General features: G+C 51.4%; 1 protein-coding gene across 2 annotated transcripts in view; it reads left to right on the top strand.

Moving 5' to 3' along the window:
* The window catches only part of TBC1D10A (TBC1 domain family member 10A), a 30,095-nt gene that overhangs the window by 6,523 nt on the left and 2,560 nt on the right, over positions 1–21,012 (top strand). For both annotated transcript variants that reach the window (XM_082668414.1, XM_082668415.1), the window contains exons 2-6: positions 12,588–12,687; positions 16,266–16,373; positions 19,801–19,907; positions 20,591–20,705; positions 20,788–20,853. In XM_082668414.1, the coding sequence (XP_082524540.1) occupies positions 12,588–12,687; positions 16,266–16,373; positions 19,801–19,907; positions 20,591–20,705; positions 20,788–20,853 (496 nt within the window). The remainder of the gene's footprint in view (positions 1–12,587; positions 12,688–16,265; positions 16,374–19,800; positions 19,908–20,590; positions 20,706–20,787; positions 20,854–21,012) is intronic.

The following is a 21,012-nucleotide window of genomic DNA, read 5'->3' as shown; positions in this document are numbered from 1 at the left end:
TTTATCCTGCTGGCAGCACACCTGACGGGGAAGAGGCCTCCTTTAGCTGCTTTGTCTGCCCCTGGCAAATCTGCTGCCATCCTGGGCCCAGGGAGGGAGACCCTGGCAGGGAGAAAACTCCTGGCTGCTCTACTGGCAAACCAACTCTCCTGATGCTTGACCTGCTTAGAAGCCCCCTTTCGAGGATTTTAGGGAAGCTGCCAACTTAGGCTTTCCTTTTCTAATCGTTCTCTTTCCCTTCTCTATCCCACCCCACCCTACTCTATTCCATGCTCTGTCCAGTTCCTCAGAGGCTGGCACAGCTTACCTCTTCTCTGCTCTTCATGTAGGGAAGTAGGCAGCAGACTCAGGAGCCTGGGAGAGAAAGCCAAGGCTTTACTTTCACCAGTTTATCCATCTTAGCAGTGAGTTTATTTATCAAACATTTATTGAGCCCCTACTCTACCAGCCTCTGTGACAGGGACTAAGGATACAGAGTTGATCAAGACATCTGTGTCTTGTTGTCCTCAAAGCATTCACAGACTGGTTGGAAAATAGAAGCACAACCAAATCATTACAATGTTGAGCAATAAAGCCTGTAATGGAGGCATGTGGTTGCTCTGGGAATATATAGGAAGAAGCAGCAGCAAGCTCCATCCATAGGAGCCCAGAGAAAAGAAGTGGCATTTGATCCAGGCCTGAGAAGGAGCAAGGAAGGCCATTCTGTTGTATGGGAGGGGGACCCGTGTGCAGAGTTCCCCCAGAAGCCAGCTGTTTGAGAAATGTGGTGTGCCAAGAGGTGACAAGAAGAATGGGAGGCGGGAGGATGACGTGAAGCAAGGGGAGGGTAGCAAAGTAGGTTGGGCAGACTGTGACTAGCCTTGAATGTCAGACTGAGGCCTCCTGTGTTTCATCAAGGTCAGTCTGGTGCTGGCATGGAAGATGGCATAAAGAGGAGCTGGGCCACAGGCAGTGAGAGCAGTTGGGAGAGGTTGGGACAGCCCGAAAGGGCTGTAGAGAGGCCTGGAAGAGTCCTGGAGCTATAAGGATGAAGAAGTCAGCAAGTAGGGCTTGGTGCCTGATTGGCTGTGTAGCCTGAGGGGAACTGGGAAGGCTTTGGCCAAGCTGAAGTGGCCCTAGCCATTCCGGGGCCTCCTGACCACAGGGAAGGAAGGCCATCTGTGGCCTTCTTTTGAAGCGGACAGTGGACTGCTGCTGACTCTGCTTTGTCACAGCCCTGGGCTCCCCAAGGTGCCTGGCATGGCTGGCACGCTCAGGGCACATCAAGGGTTTCTTTGTCTCTCTCCAGTAAGAGTGGGTTTGGCCTGGTTGGGAGGGGGTGGGGTGAGTGGAACTGAGCTTTGAGGTCTCTGCCCAGTAAACATATTGGATGGCAAGGAAGGCTGCAAGAAGGGCTAGACTCCTCTCCAAGGAGAGAGGAGTAAGGCCTGAGGGCATGGAAAGCCTACCTTAGGGCGGTATGTAGCTGGGGAGGGTAGGTTTGGGGCTTTTAGGCACAGCCTAAGCTGATCAAGGGGAGGTAGATGGCAGCTGAGGGCTACTTCATCTCACCTTTATTCTGTTCCTGGAGCTGGTGCCTCAGCTGGGAGGTGGAAGCAAGTCCAGTGCCTATGAGAAAGTGAACTCCTCAGCCCTTCGGGGCACCACCAGCCATTTCTCAGAGATGATTCTGGCTGGATATGTGGATTTAGGCCAATATGGGAAAGGGTTCTGAACCCAGGGGTCAAGGTGCCAGTGCCGGCTCCACCACTGCCCCTGGTGGTGTGTGACTTAAGCACGTCCTCTCACCTGACCATGGGGCTAATGCTCCCTGCTTTTCATCCAGCACATACTACGTGTGCAGCCATGTGCTAGGCTCTGGGGACTTGGTCCTGCCGTCCCAAGACCTAGAGCCTAGCAGGGAAGTCAGACATTCAACAGTAGATAAAGGTGTGGTCTGTGTACAAAAGGATTGTGAGGATCAAATGAGATAACTGGATTAGGAGCATGTGTAAACAAACACTGCTGAACAGGGATCAGGAGACCTGAGTCCTGGGCTTCCCTGGGCCCCTAACTAGCTCTGCGACCTTGAGAAAGTTGCTTAATCTTTCTAAACCTCAGTTTCCCCTACATGTAAACTAAGATAGTTTTAATGGGTGATGTTGAAGAGGTCTTCTGCTTCTAACATTCTGAGACTGACCTTGGAGTATATGAAAGGGGCTTTGAGAAGTTTTTTATCAGGTACCACACAAGTGCAAGGGGTCGTCAGGGCACAGCCCAAAAGGCCAATGCTTCCAGCATGCTCTGTTCCTCTTATGAGAGGACCTCCCTTTGTCAGACCAGTGGCCCTCATGTCTTTGGGAGTGCAGTCAAATCAAAGAATGCTTTGATTTGTCTACCTCTTTGTTCTGCGAAGTGCTTTCTTTCTCATTGCCTTGCAGTAATCCTTACAGGAGCAATGGGAAGTCAGTAGGGTAAGTTTTATTTTGCCCTGTTTACAGACAAGGAAACCTAAGCTGAACAAGTAATGGAATTGTGCCTAGAAGCCAGGGTTCCTTCTTCCCAATTTTCCATCTTACCAAAGCTTGTTGCCACTGTGTGGCCTGTCCTCCCTCTTTCTGTCCCAGCCTTAGGACTTTCAGTCCAGCCCCAAGTGTCTACACTTTTCCTAGTAGGCTTCTCGAGTTGTTTTTGTTGTTGAGTTGTTATAATGGATGGCACACTTCCTGTCCCAGGTCTCCACACACAGCCCCTCACATATACCCCAAGATAAGGCAAGAGCAGCTGGGTAGTAAGGGGCCCAGGAACATAGTATGGAAAACTCTTGTTCCTCCTCTTCTGTGTGTCCAGAAGCCATCTTTCTTAGCCAGCCTCTTTTGGAGGATGCTGTATATTTCCCTTTCCTCTCTGTCTTGGTTTTACAAAAAAGGAGAAACTAAATTTGGACCTGGGAGATCCTGGGTTCAAGACACCAGCAGACCTGACTTCAAGCCCTGGCTCTGTCACTTTCTAGCCATGTGACCTCTCTGAGTCTGTAAATGGGCCAGGTGGTGGCATTGGGAGAGGGAACTGGCCCCATGCCAGTTATGGTTATGAGTATTAAGGAAGGCAATGTTGGTAAAGCACCCAGCACAGTGTATGCCACAAAGTAAGAGTTCAGTGGTACATGGTGGCTCTTATAATTCGAGTGTGAATTATCCTCTAAGGTTTACTTCAGGCCTTTGGCATAATGGTGAGAGAACAAGGCAGTGTGGGTGTGAAGATCCAGACTTCCTCATGTGCTCTGCCTACCCACCCTTGGACCTTGGGGGTAAAACGGGAGCCAATCCCACTCTGCTTGTGGTCTGGAGCTTTCTGTCCTGCCAGGGCAGGTTGGGAATCCCCCAATCAGTTCCTCATTGAGTCATTTGGAACAGAGCCCTCAGGTGACTCTGAAGACTCTGATGCGAGGGCCTGATCTTCTCCTTGGTCTGTGAAGATAAAGCAGAAGTGAGAACAAAATTGGGTCTCCTGAAAGATTCAATTCAAAGCATTCAAGTGTAGGGCTGCCTGGGGCCTCTGCCCTCTTGGGTAGTGGCAGTCACTTGGGGAAGGAGTAAGAGTTTGCTTCATAATTACCACCACCCTCCTGTGTTCCTTGTAGACTTTCATCCTTGGCTTCCTGTCCTGCCTCTGAGTGACCCCTTCCAACCTCGCAGCATAATCACATGGTAATGCCATTTCACAGAAGAGCCTGCATGGTGGACCATGCTTTCACCAATACCACCTCATTTAACTCTGTGAGATATAGTTATTATCATCATAATCTCCATTTTACAGAGGTAGACACCAAATCCTAGAGTGGTAAAGTGACTTGCCAAGCATCACACAGTATATGGCTCTGAGGTCACTAAGTTCCAAGCTCCCTGGGAGCAAAGCTTGTGCTCACCCAGCCTAGTGGATAGCAGTCAGTGCCAGAGTTGAGTGACAGAGCAGAAGAGCAGGGCCCAGGTATACCTCCCAGAGCTGTCCTCTGCTCACCCTGGACATTGGATAGTTACTGGCTTGCTGAAAACCTGAGTTTCTTCATCTGCAGAAGCCAGAGGAGGTGATAATTAGAGGATCTATTTCATGTGCTTGTTGTCAGGATTAAATGAAATAATTTAAGTGTTGAGCACCATGTCTGGTCCATAGCAAGTACCTGGTAAGTGTTATAACAAACATTCAATTATGTTAATTGAATATAGAATTATAATGTTGTAAAAGGCCATCATCAAGCACATCTGAACTCAGCCCTGTGCTGGGCTTCAAAGAAGATCCAGAGCTGGTATCAGGCCAGAGAGGGAGTGCCCTTTATGAAGCACTTTCTGTGCTTGTGCTTTTCCCATCTGATCTCAAGGTAGAGGATAGTATTCCCATCTCAGTGGGGAGAAAACTGAAACTCAGAGTGCCTGAGGTCACAAAGCAAATGAATCTGTCAACACACATTTATTGAGCACCAGCTTAGGTACTAGGCTCTGTTCTAGGGCCAGGACACACTGTGGACAGTGTGATTGGCAGAGCCTCTGTCCCCCAGGAGCGCACCTTCTCGTGGAATGCTGCCTCAGTGGAGTGGACAGTCGAGCGGAGAAGCCAGACTCGCTCCACTGGACTGCTCACATTCCCCAAACGAGCCAGGCCCTTTTCCATTCACTTGTGCTTTCCCATACTGGGTCTTTTGCCTGATGTGCTCTTTCCCCTTTCTTACCCTGGCCACTTCCTGTCATCCTTCAAGGACCATCTCAAAAGTCAGCTCCCCTTTAAAGCTTTCCCTAACTCCCCCCACCCCCACCCTGAGGGCTTCTTGCAGTCTCCTAGCACCTTCTACCCTTCTAGTTTTTCTGTGATAGCACCTCTGTGTGTGCTAGTTATTTACTCACCCGTCTGTCTCCTCTGCCAGATGGACCTCCCTAAAGGCAGGGACTACGTTTTATTCAACTTTGTAGATTCAGGGCCTGGAACACAGGCTCTAGAGAGATGTGTATGGAATGTAATGAGGTGCTGATTGTGTTCTGCTCCTGGAGTGGTTAGGAAAGGCTTTGTAGAGATGAGAGGGTATTCTGAAGGAGGCCTCAGAAGATGAGTGGGACTGAATTAGAGTTGGGGGAGGGGGAGGGAGGGCAGCTCAGAGAGACGGCCATCTAGAAATAGGGCTGGGAAAAAAGAAGGATGTGTAGAGGGAATAGGAAGGCCTAGGAGCCAGGGCCTGAGGTTTCTGTTGAACAAGGAGGGCAGTAGGGAGCCTTGAAGGAGTCTTGGCAGAGATAAGCAGTGAATCAAGACTGATTTGATAAGCTCTATCAATAAAATTTAGCAGTTTTGTAAGGATGGGTGAGGGGGGCTGTAATTGAGTCATGGGGGCCCCCAGGTGCCCACAGTGAGATTGTGACCTGAGGACCCAGTTGCCGGTGGGGAATTTCAAGTGGTACTCTGCCCCATAGGGGTGGGGAGTTGGGGAACGGATGTCTTCTGTTGAGAATAGTCTCCATACCTCTCTGCATTTGTCAGGGAGAGCTCCCCTGGGAGTTTTTGCTAAGGTCTGTGCCTTTCCCTAGCTGAGTGGGGGTTGGGGAGGGGGATTCCTTGCTTTTTGGAGCCAGCAAGGCTGGTGCTTAAAGGAACCATTTCTTGCCTCTGACATGGGGGGGGGGGGGAGGGTGGGGCTGTGCAGAGTGGAGAGTTGGGCAGAGGCCCATGGCACTGAGGCCAGAGAAGGGTGGAGAGAAACTGTTTACCATTGTGCACTGACCCAGGGCTGGAAGGAGCAAAGCCAGGGAATTCCTTATGGGAAAGGGAGGCAGGCCCGGAACTAGCTTGTACCAGGAGTGGGGGAGAGTGAAGCAAACCAGACTCTCTGTCTCACCCAGACAGGCAGCCTGGACACTGCCCTACCTCCAAGTCAGGGGTTGCCAGGCCGCAGGAGGGAGCACCAGGCTGCTGCAGACCATCTTCCTTTTCTACCCTGACTCACAGCGTCGCCTTGGGCAGATCACTTACCCTTTGGTCTCCAGGCTTCCCTGGCTGTTTGGGGAGTGGGTGGACTCCTTAGGTAACCTCACAGGCCTCCCAGCCCTGACCATCAGCCATTTGCACACCACCAACCCACCCTCTCTTGATTCCAGTTTCCTGCCATTGGTTATTATGGAGCTGGCATAAAAGCTATTTATACTTTAGTCATTACCACCTCTTAGGTTAATGAACTCCAGAGGTTGTTACTGAGTGTGCAAAGTAGGTCAGCCTCTTGTTTATTCTCACTTCTTTTTCCAGCTCTGGGTGGGAGAGGGGAGCTCCCCCATCTTTGTTGTCCCTGGATCTGTGATTGCACATCCATTTCCCAATTTTCTGCACTTTCATCTTGCTCATTCTTGCCGTCTTAGCACAGCGGGTAGTGGTTCTCTACTTTACTGGGTGATAAAGGAAAAAGAAGGGAATGTAACAGGTATTGAGGCCCTGTTACATGTGGGTCACTTTATATTTATTGGATAGTTTAGTACTCAGTTGGCAGCCTCTACTTCCAGGCTGTGTAACCTTGGACAGATTATTCAGCTGTGCTAAGCTTTAGTTTTCTTGTCTATTAAGTAGAGATAATAAAAACTACTTCCTTGGGGACTTGTGTGCCTATGTAGTGCTTGGCAGAGCTAGTACAGAGCGAGTGCTGGAAATGTATCAGCTCTTACTGTCTCATGTGGTCTTTACTGCTGCCCTCTGAAGGGGTGGTATTGCCCCCATGTTACAGGTGGGGAACCAGAAGCTCAGAGAGTGGAGTAGTCACAAAGTGGCAGAGCTGGGTCAGAAGCCAAGAGTTACAGTCTATGTGTCATTGAGTAAATGACTTAATCGCTTGGGACCTCAATTGCTTCATGGGTAAAATGGGGATAATTGTGCCCTGCTGCGTGTGTGTATGGACCAGTCAGATGAGAAAAGGGATGTGAAAGTGCTAGGTAAGCTGCAAATACCAGTCACCTAAAGCTACCATTAGCTGACCACCCACGAGGCTTGGTCCTTATACACATCTATTCTTCATTTAGGCCTTATAAAGTATGAGGTATGTGTATGGTCCCACTTGAAGATGAAGTTGAGACTTAGAGGTCTGTCTCCCAGTTGGAGGATCTGGAATGGAAACCTAGGTTGGTTGGCTTCAAGGTCCCCACTCTTTTTACTCTCTCCCACACTCCGCCTGGCCTTCCCGATGGTTGAGATGAGGAGGATCAATCCTGAGGTCTGTGACCTTGGGCCTTCTGCTTGGGCTGGTTTAGAGAGTGAGGCTTGGAGGAGGCGGTTACACTGGTTCCTTGGGACCAAAGTTTATCTGACACCTTTCGATAAAGGGGTCACGGGCACAGGCACCACACCTGGCTGAGTCTGCCAACCGGAGGGGCTGAGGTGTGCTTGGGTGGAAAGTATTGATACATGGCTGGAAGGACAAGGCGGAGAGAGCCCAGGTCTTGAGTAGCCTTGGGAACTGGTCTTCTCCCTCTGAGCTCTTGGAAGTCTTTAGCTTCTGGGTCTGGGGAGAAGGCTAGGGAGCCTGCAGAGCCTGGTGTCGATGGAGTGTCACTGCTGCCTTGGGCCATGGCATGGCACAGCACGGCTAAGCCTAGCTCAGCCTGAGAGCCCGACAGAATCTGGGCTTAGTCACTCTCTGGCTGCCCACTTCTCTCTCCTCTGTGCCTCTCTCCCTTAGGAGGTGGTGGCCGAGGGTGTGCTTGCGAGCTTTGCCCATCCAGCATATTGGCCTCACTGAGCATTGCTACGTAGGGGCAAGCCGCTCACTGAGACAGTCAGAACACTAGAGGAGGGTTTAGACTGTCAGAGATAGGGGGTTTCGGGGCCAGAGATAGAGCTCCACAGTGGCACCTGGAGAACGGCCTGATTTCCTCACAGCCTTCCCAGGGGAGTGAGAAGCAACACATGAGTCACTATGGCAAAGGAAAGCCCTGGTTTTGCCACTTAATAGCTTTGGACTTTGCCCAAGTCATACAGTCTCTCTGACTGGGTCAAGTTTCTCATGGGTCTAATGGAAATAGTAATTAATCTATGAGGATCTCACTGGGCTATTAGGGGCACAAATAAAATTGCTGTAGGCAACAGTGCCTTGTAGCCCTGAAGGCAATACAGATGAAAATAATATCATGGAGAAAACCAGGCAGGCATCTGTTGAACACCTGTGAGGTACATGGTGGGAGTTACAGAAGTTCAAGACCCAGTCCAGTTAGGGAGGGACAGTGCTGAGCAATATGACCAAGTTGTAATGAAATGCTCATTTCAGACCATGTCTTGATTCATTAGTGATTTAGTGCTGAAATCGGTTTTAGGGATTGTGACCAGCATTAAAAGAAGAAGAAGAAAAAAGAAATAGAATAGGATATAGGGCTTCACTGGTGGTGCTGTGGTTAAGAATCCATCTGCCAATGCAAGGGACATGGGTTCAAGCCCTGGTCCGGGAAGATCCCACATGCCGCGGAGCAACTGAGCCCGTGTACCACAACTACTGAGCCTGCGCTCTAGAGCCCATGAGCCACAACTACTGAGCCCATGTGCCACAACTACTGAAGCCCGTGTGCCTAGAGCCCGTGCTCCACAACAAGAGAAGCCACAGCAATGAGAAACCCGCGCACCGCAGCGAAGAGTAGCCCCCGCTCGCTGCAACTAGAGAAAGGCCGCGTGTAGCAACGAAGACCCAACGCAGCCAAAAATAAAATAAATTTAAAAAAATAAATTAATTAAAAAAATAATAGAATAATATAAAAATTGAACTGAAAATATCTGGTACATTAGTACATATAATAGTAAATTGTTTCATAAAATGTATTTTGGTTATATATGTGTGTGTGTGTGTGTGTGTGTGTGTAGTCTCAGTCTAAAATGTATTTCTTACTGGGAGTTTCAGTTTAAAACCTTTGAGAAATGGTGTTCTAGGTCAGGATGAAGGTCTTCAGGTTGGAGGACAGCCAGTAAGATCTGGGCAGGCATGGAGGCTGCGTGGAGGCTAAGGGCTTGATCTTTGCAGGCAGAGGAGTATAGTACACAGGAGCATGGGCTGTAGAGTGAGGCAGGCCTGCGTTTGAATGCAGCTACATGGCCTTGAGCAAGGCACTGAACTTTACTAAGTCTTGGATTCTACTTCTGGAAAATGGATATATATAAGTGTTTTGGAAGATGTTGGTAAGTAGTAAATGATGTACAGGTGGTAACTACTATTGCTGCTGTTATTGTTGAAGTTGTCATTTTTATTATTATATTGGGCCCTGAAAGTGTTGCTGTGACTTGGAGAGGGGAGAGGAAAGGGCATTCCAGGTAGGGATGGGTGGGTGACAAGGGATAAGTACATGTGTGCCTGGTGTGGGGCTGATCTGGCTGAGAATTGTGCAGCCTTAGAAGGGGGTATTGAGATTATAGATAGAAGATACCAGGAAAATTTGGGGGAATTAAGTTTTAACAGTAAAAACTTCAACAGTAAGGGTGGCTTTACCTAGAGATAATGAGGCCCCATCCCTGGAGGAGTTCCAGCAGAGGCTGGGCCACTAGAGACTGTTCTCATTAGGCTCTTTTGGTTGCAGAGACTCCGTCAGGTCACCTTAAGGTCAGAGGGGTTTTCTGAAAGGGTGAGTGAAACTCTCAGACCTGAAGCATCCCCCATGGGCCATTTGGTTCCTTAAACTGCCATTTGGTCAGCTTCCCTGTCACTGGATACTGGCTCATGCTCTCCCCCCACTGTTAGGAGGAAGCCACCTCAGGGCCTCTACACCTTTATGCCATTTGCAGGGATACCCAGACCCCAACTCCATCTCACGGCTCCTTTCTGGGCATCTTTTGAGGGTCAATTCACGATGCAGGCCATCCAATCGTATAGGGAAATAGCCTCAGAGAGGGCAAGGGACTATTGTAGAAGGGATTCCTATATCAGACAGCAGTCTGATCAGATGCCTTCTGAGATCCTGACTGACCAGACTGAAGGGTATGTGAACCTTCTGATTTTTTAAAAAATGGGTAGCCTGCAGCTTTTCAGGCACACATCCTGTATGTAAAGAGAAGTTTACCTGTAGTTAGAGAGCATGTAAAGTGCTGAGTGCTCCGTTCAACCAGACCTCCAGACCTCTAGTGTCTTCCTTCCCACCCTCTCCAGGTGGGTTAAACTCCTCTGCTGTTGGAGAAGGCACTCAAATGACCATATTTCCTCAGATTTTTCCCAATTTAAGATTTTAAAAATCAAAATGGATCTTTCAATTGACATGTACATTTAAAGCAGTGGTGGGTTTTTTGTTTGTTTCTGAGCAGATCTTACCAAATCAGTGGTGTAGTTTAAAATCAGTAGTGTCTTAGAATCCAGGAAATATGATTGGTTGTTTTGTACCCATTTGAAATTCCGGTTTGAGGTTTGATGTTGGGGCTTTGAAACTGCCAAAGCTGTTATCTGGAATCATTTAAAAGAACACCGAACTTGAACGTGTTCTCCTGTGTATTTGTAGTTGGGAGAATGGGTATCTCTAGGGCCTGCTGTCAGATCTTATCAATAAAGACAGACTGGAGGGTTGAGGTATCAAATGGGTGTATATTTAATCAGATGGGAATTCTCTGGAAACTGGTAATCTCAGGCGAAAGCCTTGCCCTCTTATGAGCCTCCATTTTCTCATCTGCTCTAGGGAGGGATTGGATCAGATATTATCCACATCCATAACTGCCAGCACTTCCTGTTAACTCAGTGTGGGTACCGCTTTTGTTTAGTCAGCTAGAAGGCTCATCCCCTGACTTGTATAAGTGAGTACTTTGTAGGTGATGGGAGGGGACCTTGCCTGTGATGCTGGGCCTTTGGTTTCCGCTCCCTGGGTGTTTTGGGGGCTGCCTGGAGATATGAATAATTTACATTCCTTTGTAATTTACCTGATCTAAAGGTATGGTCTCAGGTTTTCTCCTATGGGGAGGGATAGGAAGGAGAGTATCCTTGTGCCCTGGTTCTGTCTGTAGGTGGTGAGAGAGTCAGCAGTTCCAGAGGGTGGTAGCCTGTGTCCCTGTGTAGAAGGGGCCAAGTTTGCCCAAGGCTCTTGTCTCTCGTTGGCTGTTCAGCTCCAAGGCTGCTCTCAGGGCTGTGCAGTTCTCCAGATAAAGAACACTTAAGAAGAGGACCTGCCCTTTTGTGTCTGGGGACCTTTGCTCTGCCAGGGCCCCTCCCTCTGCTCTTCCAACCAGTAAAAGTTAGAGCAGTGCATTTCCTTCCGGGAGAAATAGAATCAGAGAATCAAGGCCTGGGCCAAACTCTAGCCCCACCATGTCCTGTTCCTGCGAGCCTCCTCCCAGCTGCCTGAGTGCCTCAACTCCTTCCTGGGAGGTCAGGCAGCTCCTTCCTGGGAGGTCAGGCAGCACTGAGTGCAGGCACTTGACTAGGATCTGACTTTGATTTGAGTCTGGGTTCTTCCACTGATTTGCTGTTTGACTCTAAGCAATATACCCTCCCTTGGTATCTTGCCTCTCAATAATGTCAGTACTTTTTTAACTGAAAAAAAAAAAAGGCACAAAAAAGTAATTTAAAAGATCCATAATCCACTACTTTAAAAATAATTTTAAGAGAGTGTGTATGTGTGTGTAGAGAAGTGCACATATATATATTTTTTCGGTGTTGTTTTCTTACCAATATTGCTCTGTAGGCTAAATAAGGAAGCAGCCTACAAACACTAGTCTCCTTCTTCTCTTTGCCCCTTAGTTACGTGAACTCAGGAATTTCCAGGGTCTCACTCCTTGGAAGAAGCTCACTCACTTGAAGCGCCCTCTAAGCCAGGGATTTCGCCTCAGCCTACCTCAGCTGCTTTGGTGCTGCCTGGCGTGGGTCTTCATGCTGAGCTGTTTTCCCCACCAGCTCTAGCGGGTATTCAGAGGCCAGTAGGAGGGCTGGGAGTTTGTTTTTGTCACAGGAGTTCTTCTAGGAGTGCTTCTAGGGTCAGGTACCCTGGCCCTAGAACAATGCCTGTGTAGCTGTGACAACTGCACAGTTAGTAGATGTACAAACACAAGTGGCATTTGGTGGGGCTTTGAAGTATATTTAGGATTTTGATAGGTAGAGACAACTCAGAGAGCATTCCAGCAAAGGGACTGGCATGAGCAAAGGTTGAGAGGTGGGAAAGGGCCAGGGCATAATTGGGGAAACTATGAGTAACTAGTTTTGTAGAGTGCAGAGGTGAGCATGTTATTTCTGTACTTGTTTGACTAGTTTTTTCATCCAGCTCTGAACCTTGCATGCTGGCCCTGCAAAGAGGCTTATTTATCGGGACAGACCCAGCATGGGAATGCTTTGCTGTGGTGCACAGGTGCAGGCATTCAGGCCTCTGCCCCAGAGAGGCACGGTGACTCCTGGCCCCTTGATGCATTGGGGGACTGAGCACTTGAACCTAGTATCTCTCCAGCCTATGCCTTCCAGGGAGGGGGCTGCATTCCCTCGCATCTATGTTAGGGTGTCCATGAGTTAGCAGCTCCAAAGGGAACTGCAGGGATGGAGGGCAGGGGGAGGAATGGAGACCGACCAGGCTGGTGGCTGGGGCCTTAGCCAGGGCCTTTGCTTCTCTTGGCACCTCTGACAGGCCCTGCCCTCTGCTCCACAGGCTAGAGGAAGTCCCCCTGGAGGTGCTGAGGCAGAGGGAGTCCAAATGGCTGGACATGCTCAACAACTGGGACAAGTGGATGGCCAAGAAGCACAAAAAGGTGAGGGTCCTGGCCTTGGGCCTCAGGCTGGGAGTCACAGCTCGGGGAGGAAGTAAAGAGGGAAGAGTTGCATCAATTTGGAGGAGCAGGAGCTTCTCCAACCGCCAGCTGCCTTAGGTGTCCCCACCTGCCAGCTTGGAAATGGGGACAGAAGCTGGCTGGAGGGCAGGTCCCAGGTTTCACTTGGTCCTCCTAGATGACTTCAGACACTCACAGAACTTTGTCCTGGAGTCAAACTTCAAAGCCGCTCTTAGCCAAAAGCCCTTCAGGCAGCTTTCTTCAGCTCTCCTGGGGGAAGTCCTTACTGCTGCTCACCACTTATCAGGGAGGACTTTATAACACTAATAATAGCCAATGTATGTTATACACTTGCAGTGTGCTGGGCACTTGACTTGGATAATCCTTACAACACCCCAGTGAGATTGGTGGTGGTAGTATCCGCACTTTATGGATGGTTACAGAATCAAGGTTTGAACCCGGGCAGTCTAACTTTAGTGCCTGCACTCTTCACCACCACAATAAGGGGCCTTCTTTACCCTCTAGATTAATTTGATGAGTTCCCTCTTAACCCCTTGGACAAAGCAAAAAGAAAGAAAAGTAACCTCACAGTTTAATGGTCTTATAAAAATGAAAATAACCTGTGGTCCTTTTCTAGTGGGCTATATTTAGGCACTAGCTCTATCACCCAGTAGGAACATCCTTGCCCACCACATGTACGTGTTGATACTCTTGTCTACCTCAACAGGGTCTACTTACTCCCTGGCCTAGCGGAGGCCTGTCCACAGTCCCACAGCTGGGTCTCTCTGCACAAGTACCCAGTGCACAGTGACCCCGCTGGCCTGCTGTTGTCTGCTGACATGCTGGTCTCCAGGCTGGCACAGCTGGCTGCAGGGCTTCGCAGAAAGCCCAGGACCGAAGGTCACATAACGGCTTGGGCCCAGCCCCACAGCCTCCCTCTCTTCGTGCCTGTGGCTAGCTGTGTGACTTTGGATGAGTCACTTCACCCTCTCAGCCTCAGTTTCCCTGGTCAAGTGGGAATAACAATCCTGTTGCAAGGCTTCTACTGTAAAGCCCTGAGCCGATGGGAGGAAAGGTGCACCCAGGCCAGGGCTCTTTCTTGCTGTTCTATGTGGGCTTTGGGGCATTCATTTTTTGCTAATATAGAAAAACTTTCACTTTAAAAAAAAATTTTTTTTAGAGCAGCTGTTCTTCAGCTGCTTCCTGCCTGACTCTGGGGTCAGTTTTCCTGCTTCCTCAGTTCTCGGGCTTTTATGCTGAGCTTCAGCTCCCTCTCCACTGTCTGCTGTGGTGACTACTGGCTGGCAGGGAGATGGCTGTGGAATTCTCACCCCAGCCTCCCTCGCAGATGGGGATTCCAGAGGGGAGCCTTGGGGAGCTCCTCTCAGCAGAGCAGCCAGCATCACTTCCTCTTCCCCTTTGCTTCCCTGGCACTGTGGTTAGAGGCCAAGGCTACTCCTGCCCAGCAGGGGCCACTGCAGGAGGCTGCACCCTCCCCTCCCCAGAGGCCCTAGCCCTCTGCTTCTCTCCTGCAGTGCTGGCCCTGGGAGCTCTTACTGCCTTGCTGCGCAGGCTTAGGCTTTCCCCATGGTCAGGAAGTTGTGGCACAGGAAGGACAACACCTGCAACAGGAAGTGGATCCAGACCCACTGCACTTATCCTGAGTCCCCAGGACTGGGACCAGGCCCTGCAGGGAGGCAGGCTCTAGCTGGAATTCTGTCTTCCCCTGTAGGGCTCTGCTCAAAGTTTGGCCCTGCCCTCCTGGAGTTCAGCAGGCTGGGTGTGGCTTCACATCTCTCCTTTCCTAAGGCCTTACCTCAGATAATGATAATCCCTTGTGCTTTCTGTTTGCTGAGCACTGTCTCTAGCTTTATCATTGCTGATCCCCACCTTTGCCTACTCCCTAAGGAGGAGATTATGATCGCCAACACCCCTGTGCTGAGGAGGATTCCAGAGGCCAGAGTGGGAAAGGCTGGCTGTATTCCTGGCTCTCCATCCCCACCTCCCCAGCCTTGGGCCTGGGTGAGGGTGCGGCCTCTTTGAGAACTTAGTGGACTGAAGGTATTCCTGGGCTCCCCTGGGGCAGGCCAAGTATGGTAGGGCTGTGATATGTGGGGGCTGGCTCCAGCTGAGCTTGGCCCTAGGGGAGCCTAAAGGGCCTGTGGCTCTGGGCCTCCCTTTGCCAAAGCCTGCCCAGACCAAGCGGCTTCCTTCAGGAGACCCTTGTCCCACAGCAGCAGGAAACTGTTCGTGGAGTCTGGGGCAGTTTCCTTCTGCTCCCTTCCTCTCCCCACTTGGCAGGCAGTCCCAGAAGCTCAACTTGGCTCCTATGACCAGCCACTCTGCTCTTCCCCTACTGCCCTCAGCCTGTCTGCCTGTCTCCTTCCTGGTTCTTGACTCTCTCTGACCCTTGGAAAGTTTTGCCTTGTTTGTGCTGGTCATCAGGAAGCCCGGGCCTTCTGTGCTCCCTCCTCTGAGAGCTTCCATTGGGACTCTTTGAGGGGGTTTCCAGGTGAGGGGAAGTTAGTTAGGTGAGAGCCTGAGGCCCAGGGCTTCTGTGTCAGGCATCCTTCTGGGATTGGAGGGGTGGAGATGAAGCCATCATTTATTGAATTCAGACTGTGTCAGGCTAGGCATGTCCCCCCTGCCACCACCCCACTTCTAATAGAATCCTAGTTGTTATCATTTTGATCTTACTGTTGATGAGAAGTGATTGGCTAAGTAAGGTCAAAGCTGTGAGTAGTGGGGAAAGCCTGTGCCATTTTATTTAGCAAGGGTTGGAATCAGGACTTGTACCCAGGCCAGCTGCCTCGGCCGCGGTCTGGTAATCCTGGGAGCTTAGGGTCAGGGAGAGCAGAAGAGAGGGGATTCTTGACCAAACAAAGAGGGAGCCATTTTGATCAGCTCCCATCTTCCTTCTGAATTCTGCTGAGGTCTTTTCTCTAGGCCGGATGTGTCCTGCCACATAGCTGCTTAAACAAACACTCCCATGAAAGTGCCCAGGCCATGTGTCTGGGCACATTCTGGGTCATCTCGTGAGCTACTCACCCTGTGGCTGAGCTGTGTTCCACATTGTGCAGATCCCTTCCTGGTGACATCCCATGGGGATCCTCTAACTTGTATGGTTCCATTTTGATTCAGTAAATAGTGATGGGGATTCATAATCCTGTGGTAGGCTTCAAGAATACCTGTGTTGAGGACTTCCCTGGCGGTCCAGTGGTTAGAACTCCGTACTCTCACTGCTGAGGGCCCGGGTTCAATCCCTGGTAGTCGGGAAACTAAGATCCCACAAGCCGCACAGCGTGGTCAAAAAATAAAAAGAATACCTGTGTTATCACTGGACCAGGGAACACGGGGACTCTGCCATCACCTGGTGGCAGCATATCTGATTGCAATATTGTAGCAACAGGGGAGAAGTCCTCTTTTCTCCCCTTTTCGGCTCTTGCTGACATGCTCACTGAAGGCCTGACAAGCACCAGCAGAAGGGGTGGGCTAGCACACAGCCTCTGGGGGAGCAGCCCAGTGGGATGCATAGGCACAGCCCTCGTTTTGACTTTCAGATCCGTCTGCGGTGCCAGAAGGGCATCCCACCTTCTTTGCGGGGCCGTGCTTGGCAATACCTGTCTGGAGGCAAGGTGAAGCTGCAGCAGAACCCTGGAAAGTTTGACGTGAGTTACCCTTCCTTCACCCTGTCCTCCCTTCCTCGTCTCTTGACTTCCTTTGCGTGGCAGTGATCCTCTGTGTGCTCACCTGGACCTCAGCAGTATGAGTGATTGATGAGATCACTTGTCAAGAGCCTGACTGCCAGGCCTGGTCAGTCTCTGACTCCTGGGGGTACTGCTCATCTGAGGTTCCAGTCCTGAGAAGGCCTCAGTGGGATGGACAGATTTGAAGCTCCCCACTTCCAGCTCTTCCTCTTGACAACCGCCCAGGTTTGCTCTCTTGGACTCAGTGGGCCACCTCCCAGACTGCCTTGGGCCCTGTGCTCTGGGCCTTTGGGGGCCTGCCCAGCAGGGCCACAGAACCCTAACACCTCTTGGCCTCCCGTCCTCTACTCTTTCTGCTGCCTTGTCCAAGCCAGCTAGACATGGTTCACCTGTGTTGCTTATGGGCTTGTCTGCACTAGGGATGGCAGAGCCAAACCAGTGTCCTTATAGTTTAGAAGCCAGTCAGGGTTAGAGAGGTTACCCTCTGAAGCCATGCCTTCCCCTCCTGCTGCCCCCTGGCTCCATGATTGCCAGTGTGAAGAATACCACCGCCATTCATGGGGCTTCTTGGGGCCCACGTGGGCTGGGCAGCTCCTCTAGCCTGCTCCTCTAGGGAACTAGGGGAGTCAGTTGGCTTCCCCGGGGTTGCCCTGGCTCACCTGCCAGACTTGGCCCCAGGCATCAGGGTATCTCCCAGGCTCTTGGAGCTGGTAACAGGCAATGAGACAGAGCTGCCAGCCACCAGCTCTTTGTTGACATGCTTCATGCTTCAGTGAACACTCCTGTGCCGCCAAACCTGTTCCTTGAGAAGAGTAGGCAGGGCAGCCTAGAGTTTCTGCCGTTGACCTGGAGGAGGTGAAAGCTGTTTGCTGGCAGCACTTGGCCCCGGGGGATCAGGGGTTGGTGGAGTGTCTGGCCGGGGTCAGACCTGAATCAGGGCGATTGGACTGTCCCACAGAGCACCAACATTGTGCCCCACTCAGGTGGCCTCTGGACTCCAGAGTCTTCCATCTCTTCCATTTCAGGGGGCTGCATTCTGGGCAGAGTGGGAGGTTCAGGGGTGGGAGTCTCACCCCAAGCCCATAGCTTACCTTTGGCTGCCAGAGCACAGGCATGAGAGCCAAGACTTGGGTGGCCCAGTCAGCCTCCTGGTTCCACAGTTAGCAGACATGAACGCATCCTGTGTGAGCAGCGGAGCACGCAGTTCTCTGTGCTTTACATGTCTGGGGAGTGGTACGTCCAGAGAGGAATTGACCACCTCTGTGGGGTCTTGAAGGTTGCTTGTGGGAGGAGGTAGATTTGCCAAGAAAGGCCTTCAAGATGCTCTGAAGCTGAGTGGTGGGTCCTCAAAGCAGTCCTGGGGGCCAGAACAGTGGTTTGTGAACACACCTGGAAGGACTTTGCCTGTGGGTGAGGTAGAGGAAGTGGACGGGGATGAGAAGCTCCCTCTGGCTGCTGTGGGCACAAGAGCCCAGAGGCAAGGGTGCAGTGATGGGGCTGGTGGTGGCAGCATATCCTGCTCCTGTGCTCCCCCACAGACCCAGGCAGCTGACCCCAACCTCAGCTGTCAGGGAAGGTTCCTCAGCCCCTGGTGGCTCCTTCTTCTCAGCATTTGCTACTTCTTCCTCCTTCCTTAGGCAGAGCAGGACCTTCCAGCCTTTTTCTTACTTGGTTTTCTTCTCTGGCTTCACTTCACGATGGCGCCAGCGCCTGCAGGCTCCCTGGGGGCTGCGGTACCTGCATCATCCCCAGTGGCCCACACCTGCCTTTGATTCCCCGTACCCTTTCTCCCTGCAGGCCCTTCAGCTACACCTTTTCCTTTCTCACCCACCCCTGTGTGGCCGAGTGCCTTGGTCTGGTGAGGTAGCCGGTGAGCATATCCTAGCAACTGACCTTTTGGGTTCCCAGGTCCCCACCTCACTGGAACCTTCAGGAGAACTTGTGGGACCCTCCTCTCCCTCCGACAAAAGCAAACCTGCATTGTACTCAGACAGTATCCAGCCCTGGGCCTGACCTGCAGGGTGCATAGGACACACACAGGCCCCCATCTTGAGGGTGTGCGGGGCTCTACAGGTTGCACGTCCACCTCTTCAGCCATGTGCCTGCTCCAGGGCCCTCCGTGGAAGCGCCTGGCCCCTCCCTCCACCCTCCAGCCTCCAGCACTGCGTCAGCTTTTTCTCTCAGTACTTATTCTCTCATGTCAAGTTACCTGGCACCCGAGGGTCCATATTTCAGTGCTGGGACACCCCCACTGAGGGGGCACAAAAGGCAAAAGGGACTTATATGAAGTCACCTGCTGGGCAGGTACCTGGGTCTACACCCATCCATGTGTTTGCTGAGGACCCAGCCTTCCTCCTGGGGGCCTCTCCTGACACTTCCCAGCATGGCAGGCTATGAGTACTTTGTCTGCTTCTCTGCTCAGCCCTCTAGGTTTCCTTCCTGTTGATTTTTTTCTTTCTTTGGTTAAAGTTGAGGTATGAACTTACGTAAAGTAAAATGCACAGATCTTGACCATGCAGTTCAGAGTTTGGACAAATAATAAATACCCATGTAACCAACAAGCAAGTCAAGATATAGAACATTTCAAATGACCAAGTAGTGACTGTTTTGTGTGTAGTAGCTTTGTTTTTATAAATGGAACTCATGCTAAAATGCTCACGGAAGTTCAAAGAAAAGAGTAAAAGTTTGTTGAAACCCCAGCACCCAGAGATAGCTCCAAGGCTAATGGTTTGACAGGTGTCATTACAGTGTTCAGTGCAGCAGGGCACACACACACACACCTTCCTGAATATGTGGCACCACTTGTACAGGGAGATGGGCAGCAGAGGAGTTGGGATTGACAGCTCTGAGTCAACCTGGCTTCCAGGCCCAGCAACACCGTTTTTCTAACCACGAGGCATTGGGCAAGTAGCTTTTCTTTGATCCTCAGTTTCCTCATCTGTGAACAGTGTAATGATAGGACCTGCCTTTTGGGGGTTGAGGAGGACAGTCAGTGAGGCCCACGGGTGCCGTCTTAAACTGTGCTCAGAGTGGTGCTTCCAGGTGGTAGCCATTGCTTTGATAGTCGCCTTCCATCTTAAGGGTGTAACATAAGGTGTCTGAGTCCTGAATGAAGTGCCTAGAGGTTATTTCAGGCCACAGCTATGATGGACACTCTTACCCACACTGGTCTTCCTGGAGCCTGGATCACCTGTCAGGGTTTCCAGGACTCTGCTCTGCTTGTCTCTGCCCCTGCCCAAGCTTTCTGACCTGTCCTTGGGAAGACCCAGTCTCTGATGGGATCGGGTGGACATTTTCCCTGGTGGTGGGTGCTCCTCCAAAACCTGGGACAGTTGTATCCTCCTAGCCATCCCTAACTCCTAAGAGATGCTCTTGACCTTGCTTCCAGGAGCTGGACATGTCCCCCGGGGACCCCAAGTGGCTGGATGTGATTGAGCGTGACCTGCACCGGCAGTTCCCTTTCCACGAGATGTTTGTGTCCCGGGGGGGCCATGGGTGAGCAGGCTGGGCCTTGTGGGCTGGAGGTGGCTCTTCGCCCTTTCCCTCAGGGGGAGAGAGGAGGTAAAATGAGTTCGAGGGTATCTTGGGGTCCCAGGAGTTGGGGGCCCCAAACTACACTGTTAGTTTCCCCTCTTTGGTTTGAGTCTGATGGGTCCTCTTAGTTTCTCCTCTTACGTCTGGGGCAACTTCATCATTTACTCCCCAGAGTGCTAGGGCTTGCCTGGCCTTGCCTTCTTCTGGAAACAGGTTTTGGTGGGGAGAAAGAAGGATAGAGAGAGTTGGGTGGGCAGAGGGTATGTAGGAGAGGAGAGATATGGCAAGCCAGGCCCTGGGACCAAGACAGACATCTGGAACAAAGCTGGTCTGACTCAGAGGCCACAGCTGCTGAGTGAGGGGCCCACACTTCCAACCCAGACACATCCTTACCCTGTATCTGGCATCTTGCCCTGGCCCTGACCCCTGCTTTCTTTTTGAGCCGCTGCCTTCACCTGTCAAATGGGGGAGGTGAGAGTCGATGTGCTACAGTGGGAGACTGACCCCTTGGTGACCACAATCAGGTCACATCCCTCTCCAGGGAAGTGCAATTCTGAGACAGGTCCGATCTGGTGGGGCACAGGTGAGGGTAGTGGGTGGCAGAGTCACACCTGTCATTCCTGCCCCGCTTGGCCTCTCCACAGCCAGCAGGACCTATTCCGTGTGCTGAAGGCCTACACACTGTACCGACCTGAGGAGGGCTACTGCCAGGCCCAGGCGCCCATCGCCGCCGTCCTGCTCATGCACATGCCTGCTGAGGTACCACCAGGCCTCGGGCGGGCAAGCGGCTGGCGGGCAGGGAACAGCCAGCAGCAAGGCCTCACGTCTCTTTTGCCCACAGCAAGCCTTCTGGTGCCTGGTGCAGATCTGTGAGAAGTACCTGCCCGGCTACTACAGTGAGAAACTGGTGAGTACTTGCTGGGCCTGGGCCCTGGCCTCAGACCCGCCCCAGCCTGGATGCCCTTTGTCTAGGCCTTAACTCTCTAAGCCATTCCTGTCCCCGCTTAAGTCCTTCCCAGCCTTCTGTTGCTTTCAGGCTGAAGTCCCAAGGCCTGCCAGGGTCAGG

The sequence above is a fragment of the Grampus griseus genome (assembly GCF_964374135.1).
Source record: "Grampus griseus genome assembly, chromosome: 12".
Classification (NCBI taxonomy): Eukaryota; Metazoa; Chordata; class Mammalia; order Artiodactyla; family Delphinidae; genus Grampus; species Grampus griseus.
This window is presented reverse-complemented; position numbering and strand designations above follow the sequence as displayed.